The 13,524-nt window shown below is 36.1% G+C and overlaps 1 protein-coding gene across 3 annotated transcripts in view; it reads left to right on the forward strand.

Moving 5' to 3' along the window:
• The window catches only part of SORCS2 (sortilin related VPS10 domain containing receptor 2), a 515,645-nt gene that overhangs the window by 171,621 nt on the left and 330,500 nt on the right, over positions 1 to 13,524 (forward strand). For all 3 annotated transcript variants that reach the window (XM_072406487.1, XM_072406488.1, XM_072406489.1), the window contains exon 2: positions 2,575 to 2,642. In XM_072406487.1, the coding sequence (XP_072262588.1) occupies positions 2,575 to 2,642 (68 nt within the window). The remainder of the gene's footprint in view (positions 1 to 2,574; positions 2,643 to 13,524) is intronic.

A 13,524-nucleotide genomic window follows, 5' to 3' on the forward strand; every position in this document is an offset into this window, starting at 1 on the left:
CTGTAAACCCAACTCTAACTTTTGGGTAGAACTCTTGAGAAAGATTTGGAATCTCTGACTGTTTATAAACTCTTTGTGTGTTCCAAGTGAGACATAAACTTATTTCTTTATTCTGTCGTACGTATCACAGACAGAAAAAAGGAAGGAGGGACAATCATATCTGACCGAAGTTCTAATCTTTTCCATTTCTATTTAACAAAAGATTTTGGGTTAGCTTTCTTTCTGTCCTGAGTTGCAATAATTATTTGCCAGTATCTTGCAATAATGCAACACTGCTGTAAAAATTCTCCAGCACATTTCAAAGTTTCTCGATGGGATTAAGGACTGGACTCTGTGCAGGCACCCATGTGTGCAAATCATGTCTCCTGTTCCCTGAACCACTCTATCACAATTTCAGCCTGATGAATCTTGCCACTGTCATCTTGGCATAAACCTGGTCATTTAGTATAATCACGTAGACTGTTGAATGCATTTGGTGGGCACATAATGTTGCTAAACCTAGACCTGACCACATTAAGCGACCCAGATCATAACACCACACAGGCTTGGGGACTTTTTTTGGCAAGGCATTGTACTTTAATGTACATGATTTGGCCTTAAATGTACTTTATTATTATAAAGTCAAGGTCCTATTTCACTAATCTGCTATACATAAAACATAGAGCTGTGAGTTTCACACAATGCTCCAGTGGCCATTCTTTTTTTCCCTTCGATCTGTGTAATTACCTTTCTTTTTATCTTTTCAAAGCTCCTTTATTTGAGTATAAATTACATAATTTTTTTCTAGTGAAAAGCCAATTTCAATAGGCCCCTAGTAAAAAAACTTTTTTTTGCTATAGATATACACAGCCAACAAATGGCATTAAAAAAGAACAGATAAGCACCGTATTTCCCTGAGCAGAGATTTTCTAAAATAAGATCAATAAGATGAAATGTGTGAGCATTTGAACAAAAAATCTATTATTTAGTCACTAAGTGAGGTTTCGCTTTAAAGAACAACTATAAAGGTCTGTCAGCGCAACGATACAATTATTTTATTAAACTGATCACTTCCACGACTAAAAGACATGAATAAAAATCTAGATTCCTTCTAAATCAATGTCTAACGTGTTTGATTCATCAGAACTTTCTACAGCAGAAATAGGTTTCTGAAAATAAATTTATCTTCAGTTCTAGTTGTCGAAATGACAGGTCCTCACCATCAAATGTCACAAGAGATAAAAAGGTCAGGACTGACATGCACTGTATACCTCAGAGGGAACAGCTGCTCTGTTCACGCTGGTTTTTATCTGCCATCAGGTTATATATCCACACTGGCTTTCATCCATAGGAAGACAAGCAAAGTTCTTGTGAGATGCTGCAGATCAGTACTGAATATCCATAAAGCAGCTGATCATTTACAGCTATGGATGAGATTTCATGGTAAGGCTCGATTCCCTAGACAAGCCGGTGTCTGAGCTCTCCCTATTACCTGCTTTATAAACATTGATATCGTATATCACAAGCATAAATATCTGTACGATGACTTCACAAGAATGGTGCACATATATCTGGTCTGTAGCTACATTAGCTCTCAGGTTTTGCACCTTGTGTAAATATAACAAAGAACTTAGTTTTGAAACTTACTCTAAAAATGAAAACTTTCAAAGAAACTTAAAGCAAACCTGAAATGTTGATGAATTTAATTAAAGCCCTCTGTTGGTTTTCGCATACCCACCTGAAGTTACAAGACCATTATGAAGAATCCATTGATGCATCTGCTGACCACTTAAAAAAGAGAGATATGTATGTATATATATATATATATATATATATATATATATATATATATATATATATATAAATATATTTATTCATTTATATAATGTGTGAGATCAAGTACAACTTAATATTTTGAAGCGAGGCTTGTATTTATTTAAAGGGACTGTCCCTGTTTTTGTCTGAAGTATAGCCAACTTAAAAGTACATTTTAACTAATAAAAGCATTGTACCAAACAATACCTTTAAATCACCCTTTAAAATATTCAATTTGTTATTTGAAAAAGTGCAGTAGTGAGAATTGGTGCTAAATTTTTTTTTGTGTTTATTCATTCTTTTTGCAAAATATGTCTTTTTGATCCACTTGAATGGAGAAGTGCAGGAGGCATGTCCTTTGCCTACATTATTAATGCACAAAAGTGTCCCTGATTCAGAATACTAAATGGTCTTTAGCACATTTATTTTATATGTTGGTAAAACTTGCACTTTGTCTTAATAGAAACTGTATATACATGTGATACTTTTATATTGTGATGCTGGTAGCTAAAGGTATGTGCTGTGTATGAGTTGCTGCAGAAACTGTGGCCAGATGGTTGTGGGTAGATGGTTGTGTTTTCTTGTTCTATGAGTTTTTATAGTTCGGAGACATTCAAACTATATAGATGGTCAATATTTTATGCTAGCATCTGTGACCCATGTAAATTAGGTGCATTTTATAGTAAAATCAAAACATTAATAGTTAATGTAAACTTGAATAGTAGATATGTGGGGTGATAGAATACCATCTAATGTGTATTATTCTTTCTTCATATGCAGGTTATTCTGATACTCACCAAGTATTACCATGCTGACATGGGAAAGGTTCTGGAGAGCTCCTTATGGAGGTAGGAAGTTTTATACTATTCTTAATACATCTGCTCAGACAACTTACAATGCTCTCAATTCTGTTTCCATTGGAATATTAGAAAAAATAAAATGACAGATTAGAAATGTTCTTAGTTCATACAAACTTTTTTTTCTAAAATCAGGTCATGATCCTTCCCGACTTGTTTTTCAAATTTCATCTAGGTGAATCAAATTCTGCCGGAGTCAATGGCTATAAGTGAATGTTCAAACAATTGCATTGACTTTGATTGGTATTTTGATTTCTGATGTATGTATTTAAATTGTTGTACACTCATATACAGCTCATATTTATAAAAAATTGAATAAAACTTGGTAGCGTATCACAGTAAAGCAGTATCGTACTCTTGAAAAATATAAATTATTACATTTCCAACTTAACCTAATGACTCACCCAGATTCTGTTACACAAATCATTCATTAGCTGTACACAGATATGGAACACTCCACTTCCAATATGATCATAATACAATCATTATAAACTATACATTAGAATATATTAGACTTAGAACATGATAGTTTTAACATGACCTGCATACTGCATATACAAGTGAATGAGACAATTAACAGACTTAAAATATGATATCTCCAATCTGTCCTTACTACTGAATATAATCATAATTCAATTGTATTAGAAAATGTACAGACTTAGACCATAATACCTCTAACATGACCTGACCACTGGACAAAACCATGATACAATTGTATTAGACAATGAGCAGACTTAGAATATGATACCTTAAATATGACCTGACCACCAGATAATATGATGTTTTATCAACTTAAGTTCTTTTTGTGTTTTCTTATTGAAATAAGAGTTATGGCCATGTTCTGTTTTTCCTGCAATAAAATTATCATTTAAGGGACAAGTCTTTGATGAACTAGAGAAACCCTGTGTTATTTAATTACAGCTAGTCTGAGTTCTATAGTTCCCAGCACTTTATGTAGACCTTCTCTTGAGAGTATAGTGTGTTTTACGTCTTGATGGTCTTTCATGGTATTTTTTAGATGCTTTAGCCTGGATACTGCCCTTATTCCATGTCATGGGGATTTTCCACTATTTCATGCAGAACATTGCTAGCAGATGTAGCAAGCCATTCACAGAACTGTGCAATGTTAAAGAAGTAGACATGGAAAAGGGAAATGCAGGTACACAGAAAAAAAAACATTTGCACAACAAGGTCAGCTTTTCACAGGTTGTAGCCTTCTGTTCTTCATAAACTGGCTTTCTATTTCTTTGTGGTCCTTGGACTGTTTAGCCTTCTAGTTACAATTAGTTACATATGTGTGGAAAATGATCACAAATGCAAACACATGCTTAAAAATATTTTACAGACATGGAATGGATCATTCTGGATAATACTTTCTTGTGTGTGACTGTAGTTTTCTGTTGATTATAAAACAAAGCATGAGAAATATCAATCATTATCTTTATGATACTGTTCTGTTATTAACCATTATGCTGTATTATGGAGCAGCAGAAAATGGCGAGTGGGGAAAAAGATGGGAATGAAGGATTTCAGTAAACTGGAACCTTCAAGGCCCCTTAAAATATCAGCTTTACTTTCATGGATACTGTAACTTCCGGAAACTTCTGCCCAGCCTAATAGCAAACATTTATGATTCTCTTCCTGCCTCATTATTGCCTGGCCATCCTTATTGCTGATCTCTGACATTACCTGCCCAGCCCACCTACTTAGCCAGCCCACTGTGGCTCCGGCTATACTCCTTGTTATCCATGCTGGCTGACTGTCTCCACGCCCAGGACCAGGGAGTCCTGGGTGAGCCAGGGGTTGAGATTCGGGGAAGGGGCAAGAAGATGGGACTCATTGTTCATACTAATAGTGACACTAAACACTGGTGTAACATACAAAGAATGAAGAGAAGGCTACCTGTCCATCAAGGACAAATAGGAGAGCTGTCTGCAGACAGAGGCAAATTAATTTTCTACGGGCAGATCCCTGCAATGAAACCTGATCAAGATGTTTAAGTTGGGGCTGAACGTCCTTTGGGAAATTCAAGATTATAGTATTAGATCTTACCTGTTTCCCCTGCCAGATGATGAACCAGATTATGTCTTGTTGACTCTAAGACAAATTCGTATTGGCCCCATCTCTGCACTTGGTTGTTGGTGTATAGGAACTTAGCCTGGCACTGCCAATGGGGGAACCCAAGCTTTGTGTATTCTAGCTGTCCCACCAACTGAATCTTCAGTTCTATAACCTACACAAAAAGTATGGACAGATAAATGATAAAAGCATATTACCAATGCTTTTGACCATTCACTCAACTCCACCCACAAGAACCCATCCATATAACAAGTAGTCCTAGAAAATCATGTTAAATCTCAAGAGGTAAGTGTATCTCCGCTTGTAATACATTTCCACAAATTGAAATTTTGACTCTAATGGACCCTGCACTGCATCATGTAAAGACCTAGTGTTAGTAAAGCACTAAACTAAATGTTCAAAGAGTTACTAAGGCATTAAACTGAACTTTAATTTATTTTTTTGATTATTCTGTTGTCTGCTCTGTTCCTATATCATTTATTTTTTTAAGGAAACCTGTCATCTGGCTTTAAATTTCCTTATTCTGAAAATGATGCCTTTATAATGATCTTTGTGCACACTCTCTATTAAGCACTCTACTTAAACATTTAGCTTAATAATCCTATTAATATTGACCTTTCTGTGTTCCGTGAAACTTATTTGAGAACATCCTGAAAAAGGGATAATTTAGCTCTGTCATTACTTCATCCTCAGCTTTTCTTCTGAGTAATTTGCAGGATGCTATTTAGAACATCCTAATTGCTCCTTATTAGCTTGTGCTGAACATTAACAGATATTAAAATATGTCACATGTGCTCCTAGTTATTATGCTGTTTAGTCAAAATAATTTTAATTATCTTGCTTGCCAATTTCTTTCAATAATTTACACCTGCATACACCTAACACCACCACCGCTGCAAAGAAGTAAAATGTGCTTAGTCATTAGGCAGTAGAGAGGGCAATGGAAACTTACAATGGACAGAAATCTAAAACAAATAGAAGTGGTAACATGTCTGATATTTTATAGAGATGCTTTGCAAAATACATAGGTAAGCTAAAATATATGTAAGTTTAAAGTATACGTAAAAAAAAAGCAGTACGTTTCTGCAATATTTGTACACTTTGCCATGTTTTATCCCTTTGAGGACCCTACAAGTACAGAAAAATACCTGCTGAGATGTGCTAGATGTACTCAACTACTGAGTCATATTGTAGGAAGACATTATACTGTGGGCTGAGTGTTGTCTGTCCTGCTGAGTTTTCCTTTGCTAAACTAGTCAGACCTTCCCAATCTTCAATCTCTACAAGAGGATAATCAATCTACAGTTTTAAGTTACAAACTAGGTTAATTATTCTCCTGGAGGAGAACCTGGTTAATCCAGCAAATCTGAAATGGATCTGGTTCAAGATATAAATATCCAGGACTAATAGCAAATGGTTTTTAAGAAATCAATTTACTGGATTGCCCAGGTTCTCCAATGATAGTCTATTACTCCAGTTTTGGAGTGCTTTAATAAATCAGGCTCACTGTATTCATCAGTTAACTGTATTAAACTATTTGCCTAAAGTCCTACATTACGTTGTTTGCTGAATAATTACTACTATTTCTTTTGTCATTGCTGTTTTGGAGTGGTCTCCATTCTTTGATTGCTTGTGACATTGAAACATTTTTGTGTAGGTACTTTTCAGGGTTATTATCTACTTACCAGAATGATACAATGGAGTCGAGTTACTAAAGCAACATTTACAGTTCATGTAGCAAAGAAAATTATCTTATTGTAAGGAAGTTTTCACTTGGTTTAAGCTACGTACACACGTCCAACGGTTCTCGCTCGATAATCAGCTCAGGGCCGATATTGGACGAGAATCTGGCGTGTTTACAGCACCCTTTGTCCATCCTCTGAACGACCATCCTGGCGGATTCACAGACGATGGACGACGAACGATCCTAATGCAAGGGAAGGGGGAAAGCGTGCAGCAGGGTGCCGCTCCGTCATTCACCCCCTCCCCTCTCCATAGAGCAGAACAGTGCTGTATGTACAGAGCTCGTTCATGCATCTTGCAGTCCATTAAAGCAATATACATTAATTTGATGCTCTTTTCCTCCAAGTAGACTCTCCATACCAATGAATGTTAAACCCACAGATAGATGGCACAAGTGGCTTCCATTGCAGCTAAACCTTTATACGTACTATATTAGGAGAAGAAAGATATTTCTGATCTGGGGTCCAGAACGTCAGAATACATGTCAATCATGATTTCACCTTGAGTTTTTAGGTTTGCAGTAAGATATTTTTTATGACTTCCGTTTATTAAAACAATGTTTTTAAACTCCATTATGCTGGTTTGCTTTGAGACATACAAATGGTACAGTGACTCTCACAAATACAATAAAATGTCAATCTGTAGCTTTGTATATCAGATACTAATTGTCTAATTGTATCTGCTAATGCATCTCCTTGATGTACAGCCTGCATGGAAGTTATTAGGTAGAACACTAAAAGCCTTCATTAATTTGCAGCATCCGTTATCTGTGGAGTCAGTCGTGTGTCTGCGAGGAAGTTGTTTATGCCTAACGTTTCTATGAGGAATGAGTAAAGTGGAATACATTGAAGAAAAAAGCCAGCAAACTATATACAGAAATTTATTTTCTTCTCTTTAAATATAACAATTTAACATGAAGGAAAGTTTTACATTATTCACGTTAGTTCTTGGAGGGAGCTGTTTTTTAAGACAGTAATGCATCATATAGAAGATGACAGATCTCTTTTATGGCTTCGCCTATCGTATTTGTAATAAGGCTGGAGATGAAGATAGAGACGGAGGGTGCCTAAGGACACCGACAGGAATAGATCTGGAAAAGACGTGGGCTGGGACTGGTAGGGGGGAGACAGTAGGCAGCACACACATATCACACTTATGTACAATTCACAGAAGGGATAAAAAAACTGATAAATATTGGAGGATTAAGTGGACCAATACTGCATTTAAAATTTACCGAAAAGTGATACCTCAAAGCTGACATTACAAGACGACAACTGTTTCTTCCAAAGCACAAATCTGGACAAAATGATAAAAATCAATTCATAAAAACTAATTGTTTCAGCATTTATTAGTCATTCAATCAACATATCTACAGGATGTTATGAAAATGTGCCCAGGGGGTAGGTTGTCACTCTGTCCTGGGCTCAGAACACAACTACACTGAACAATGCTTACACATTATTAAATGCACCTGCCTTCAGTCTTTAAAGCCTTTGAGACATTTTTTCATTTGCATCTTATGAGAACATTTAACCCAAATATGGGTTAAAAGAATACTATGAGAACCATAAAAGTATACCTGGGGTTTACAATTTTGTTTACCCCTGGTCTTATTCTTACCTGTAGGCCCATTCCACTGATCCTTGCTGCATGACTTTACTTCAAGCCACACAACATTTCCTCTAAAAACGTGTTACCACTTGTTTCACTGAATCTTGAGATTAGATCTTTTGGAGACTCTGTGTTCATGTTTGAAGGAAGAGGGATTAGATATTAAAGGGTGAAGGTAATAAAAAAGTATCAAAAGATATTTCCCAAGGGGACAAATAAGACTTTTGAGGGTGCTGGCTAGGGTTTGATTTAAATTTTAAATCATCATGATGGTATTCCTCCTGATCCCCAAGACGAGCAGCCAACTATGTAATGATTTATTTTGACAACCAATGATTCCCGCCTTGTTCTGTAACTGACAGCAGTCATAAGGTATAATACAATAACCGCCAATATAACAGGCCATTCTTTCCACTAACTGCCAATGTCACCCCTGCCCACTTATCACCATTAAAAGGGGGCTTTTCTTTTACTTTCTTTTTTTTTTTTTTTTACCAATTTAAAGAAACATTGATTTCCAGTGTAAAGGGTCACTTTTGTACTGATATATTGACTTCCAATGTAGGAGAAGCACTGTTCTACTGACAACTACCAAAAAAAGAACATTTCTGAGCACTCTAACTCTATTTACTCCCTGTATTTCCCGGGCATTTAATACCTTCTTTTATTATCATATCCACAGCTTCATGGTAAAACACAATGAACTGTAAGTGTAAGAACTTTTAGAGGGGTTCCTTCAGTCTAAGAAATTATTTCAAGTGTTCTTAAAAAGATATTCAAGGTGTAAATAGGGTTCAGGATGGCAGGATTTCAACATGAAGCTTAGATCAAGAACACGGGGACATGATCTCAAAGTAGTTGAAGTGAAGTTCAAAAGAAAGCTTTGAAAGTATTCCAACAGAGGTAGTGAGCCAGTCAACAGTAAATAAATTCTTAGGACAATTGTAAATGTAAAAAAAGGTTTAAAAACAAAAACAAAACATTGGCCAGACTGGATTGACCACTTATTGTTTTAATGTCAACACTCACGGTTGTATGAGTATGGCTTTCCTATAGGATTTAATAGCACACATGCAGTAAGAAGGAGGAGGAGGAAGAGCCACACGGTGAGGATCATTGGTTGGGGAAGATTTTAAGGTCAGGTGGGCAGAACTCATAGAGAGAACAAACTAACAAAAAAATACATAGCATACAAAGCATATTTTCCTTTAAACATGCCTGAAGCAGCAGTCTCACACAAGGTCTGGCTAATGACTGAATTATTACATTTAAACAAATAGATAAACTATTAGGTTCTTTGTTAATATTTGCAAACTTCAACTATTGTAAGTACATCAGAGATTTCTTTGTCCTAGTAACACAAATGTACTAGTTATCACAGCAAGAATTCAACTCTAATACTACATATTTTGCAGCCACCTGTGACATTTCACTTAAATATGTTTTCCTGATCTCAATGAACGAAGAACATAGAATATAAATATGAATATGTATTTAACCTTTAACAGACATACATTATGTGCCCATAATTTCATTCTTCATTGGTAACTGTCCTCCACTGATTTCATGGCTTAGCCTCACTAACTACCATTGCTCTGTCTATTATGGTGGCCTTTAATATTTTTCTGCAGTGATGTGCCTTTTTTATTTCAATTTGCACCCGAAGGACAAGATCCAGTCCCCTGTAGCTAAAGCTGGTAACAAAGTCATAATCTTTTTAGGCTGCTAGAAGTTACCTAATTTCATTAGCATGGTCCTGAGTTTAGTTCCAGTTGTTATAAATATACACACTGTCCACATGAAGTCAACATGGTGAAAGCTGCACTAGCAAATTTGACTAGCATTCCTTTTAACTTCTCCTTTGTAATGTTTTCATAAAACTTAAAAAGTGAAGAAGAGGACATTATTGATTTTGGGTGGAACAGCTAGGCGTTAATGTTCAATCTGAAATCTTGTGTTTGGTCTTTAGTCTAGTGGCCATGCATGAACAGAGATAATAACCATTCAGTGTTTTGCTGCCTCATTTGTGATTTCAGAATGAGCCTTCTGCCTGTTCTGGTTCTTTCAATATTAAGTTTCCTGATCTAGATTTGTCTGAACATTTGTATTGTGCACAGTGTTTTTTTTTTGTATTGTTAATGATGTTTTGTTTCTAGCTGGCTAGACTTGTCATGGTTCTGTGCATTTTCGTACTAAACAATCAAAAAGAAAATCCATTAGCCACCTGGTCTCTTAAACAGACATGACAACTGTCCCCCGCAGCAGCTGGAAATTGCTTCTTTCAGTTTTTACTTTCCAAACAAATCAACATTTGTTTTGGATAAACATTCAGCATAAGAAGACGCCATGTTTGCTTGCAGAGGGTTATGGGCCGCTTGTGGTTTACTTGAACTCACTTCTAATTTAATCAAGGAGTTTTTGCGTTTGACTGTTTGACCAACTACCTAGGTGACCTGGTAATTAATCAGCGTCAGTGAGGAATACTGTGCTGTGATGGAAGTTGTTCACTAGGGCTATATAGTTCAATGATTTTAAGTCAAACTACGAGTAATTAGCGCCTTTGCAGAATTCTGCAAGATAAAACGACTACAGACGGTTGTCTGCCAGCCCGCTTAACTGCCCAGAGCCAGGTCTGCAGAACCAGCTTTTGGTTTACCCACTCAATGTGGCTGTTAATTTGCTTATTTACATTTATGCCTTTGTGAGAAACTGGATCTTAATGAGTTGCCTTTTGGCTTAATTTAGACATAAAAGTAGTTTTGAAAATCCTAGAATACAGGTAACTTTTAGTTTCATGTAACCATGGCAAACATGATGGTTTACATGATAGTTTAAAAAATCATCTATACGAGAAGCCAGGTGAGTACCCTGAGCATCCTTCCTCAACCAGGGTTCCCTATGTAAGAACTCTATAGTTATAGGTTTCTCTGATTGACCTCTTATCCGATGTTAGCTGCTTAAATCCAGGGCCAATGCTAGTAGGCAGAGCCACCATTCATTATTTTGTCTGCAGTAAGACAAATTTTGACCAGAACGGTAAGGAAGTGTTTCTTCATCTAATCACCAATATCAGGTGCATTTTTCACATCCCCAATAAAATGGTTTTGGAAGGTTTCCTAATTATCAATTTAAATTTCAATTTTAAATTTCCTAATTGAAGTAATAAAGAAAAGGTTCAAAGAGGCCTGGCCAAGGAGGACAAAAATTTTGTGTCACAGATCGACCGGGCTGGGCAGTTCACAGAAGAATCTGTTAACACCTTATTGCTTATATGAAGTATCCATCTAATAAGTTATTTTCTTTATTATGATTTACCATGATCCCCAGTCTCCTTGCAGAGGATCCTTTTAATATCACAGACTTTCCATGTCTTGATCTGCACTGGAGGCAGCCATCTTGGTAGTGGCATATTTTTTTTTCCTTATGTCAGTGCCTCCAGCAAGAAAAATAATGAGCAGCACAGCAATGACACCACCAATTCTCACTTCAAACTTCCCAATATTATCAGTCTGTGGCATCGGTGACTTAAACCTTAAACTGTGTGACAACATAGGCAACGTCAAAGCCTTTTTGCAAGAGAAATATTGTCACCCTTGGACATGTAGACACTATTGGATCACTATGCGCAGAAAGGGCAGCACAGATCCGAAAAACTATGAACAGTAAATTGGCAAAAAAGTAAGGGAATTATTAAAAAGAAAAACAGTAATCCAAATTTGTAGCACAGTTAGTTGGTTTATGTGCATTTTGTAATAGAGTTTTGTAATATTTTAAATGTAAGGCCATGATCAGGACCTAAAGAGAACAAGAACTGGTGCAAGGACATCAATAGTGTAGGTGTTAGCCAGAAAACTAGAGGACCTTTAGCTTTCAGCAAATCTGTGCATTGATTCTTTCCACGTTGTCTTGGTTCATTGGGCTTGATTCATTAAAGCTCTCAAAGGCTGGAGAGGATACACTTTCACCCATGAAGCTGGCTTATTCAGAAACCTGAAATGTATCTGGTTGAGGATTGAAAACATTTGCTAGCAAATGACATTGAAGAAATTCATTCAAGGATTCCTGGATCACCCAGCTTCACTGATGAAAATTTATCCTCTCCAGCCTTGGGGAGCTTTCATAAATCAGGCCCAATGAACAGACATATTGACTTATCATTTATGTAACTATAGTTCCATTTGAATGATCATTTCTATCTTCTTCTAAGATTTCTAAGACTGAACACAACAAAAGTGTCCCTTCATATCTCTAAATACTTCTAACTATTTTTAGACTCTGCATGTTAGGTGACCTCCATCTTTAGTGTGGCACAAAAACACCATAAAAAATTCAGCTGTTACGGTGACCAGTGATTGATTTTCAGTCATTCCCTTCTTAAATTCATGTTTCTGAAGATGATGTGTTCAATTATTTTGGATAACCACACTGAACTGTCATGGGCTGGTGATTTGAGATTTTTTTTTACCTTATCTGTAACTTTACCACATGCTGTAGAGCATGTTGTCTGAAATTCCTCCAAAATCAATTTATATGACACAATTTCATCTGGCTGAGGAATGTTAGATAGGATTAGAATCTTGACATAACTTGGAAGGAGCACAAAACAGCTGCGAGGATTGAAGAGTCACGCAGAGTTCCGAGCCCGCTGGGCACTCATGTGTATCACAACTGCTCCAGTATCCCCAGAGCAACATGGCTCCCAACCTCCTTATATATATATATTTTTTTTTTTTTCATTTTCTTTTGAAAGTCATGCTGCTATTTAATGAAACAGCTACAAATTTTGGAAAGCTAAGATCAAAAGAACAGATTAAAAATAGCATTGCTGTTTTTCATATTTTCGTATTAAAGTTGAAATAATTTATGTTTTTTTAAGTAACCTTAACCATTTAGGTTACAGAGTAAATTTCACATGTCAGAACCTTTTGCCATTACATTGTGACAGCCGTGTGATATACAATTTAGAGGATTTTTTTTCTTGGGGTAGGTAGCCTTTCTCTGGTGCCTTTAAATAATTATTCAATTAGGCAAAAATAAGTAAAACCCAGGAAAATGTAGGGATATTTAAAAACAAAAGGGATAGTTTTGTATGCTTTTTTTAAACTTAAAAGCGTCAGTGGTATTGAATGAGCTTGCAATAATGGATTGCAATGCAGATTAACTATATTATCTGATGGACAGTTTAGATCAACAGCATCTCAACAAGCTACAAGGCCCACTAGATGCAGTATGACAAATACCCCTCGTTTTCACTCTACAGTATATATTATGGCATTGACACCAACAAGTGGCATCAAGACCCTACTATGGTGGATAACCAAAATTAAAAATGTGAATATGGTTACACAACATACAGAACTACAATGTATATATTAAACACATAATTTAGAATAGTTATAATATTGAATATATTCCACCAACAAAAATGCAGGATATCAAC

This window comes from Pyxicephalus adspersus, chromosome 3, assembly GCF_032062135.1.
Source record: "Pyxicephalus adspersus chromosome 3, UCB_Pads_2.0, whole genome shotgun sequence".
Classification (NCBI taxonomy): Eukaryota; Metazoa; Chordata; class Amphibia; order Anura; family Pyxicephalidae; genus Pyxicephalus; species Pyxicephalus adspersus.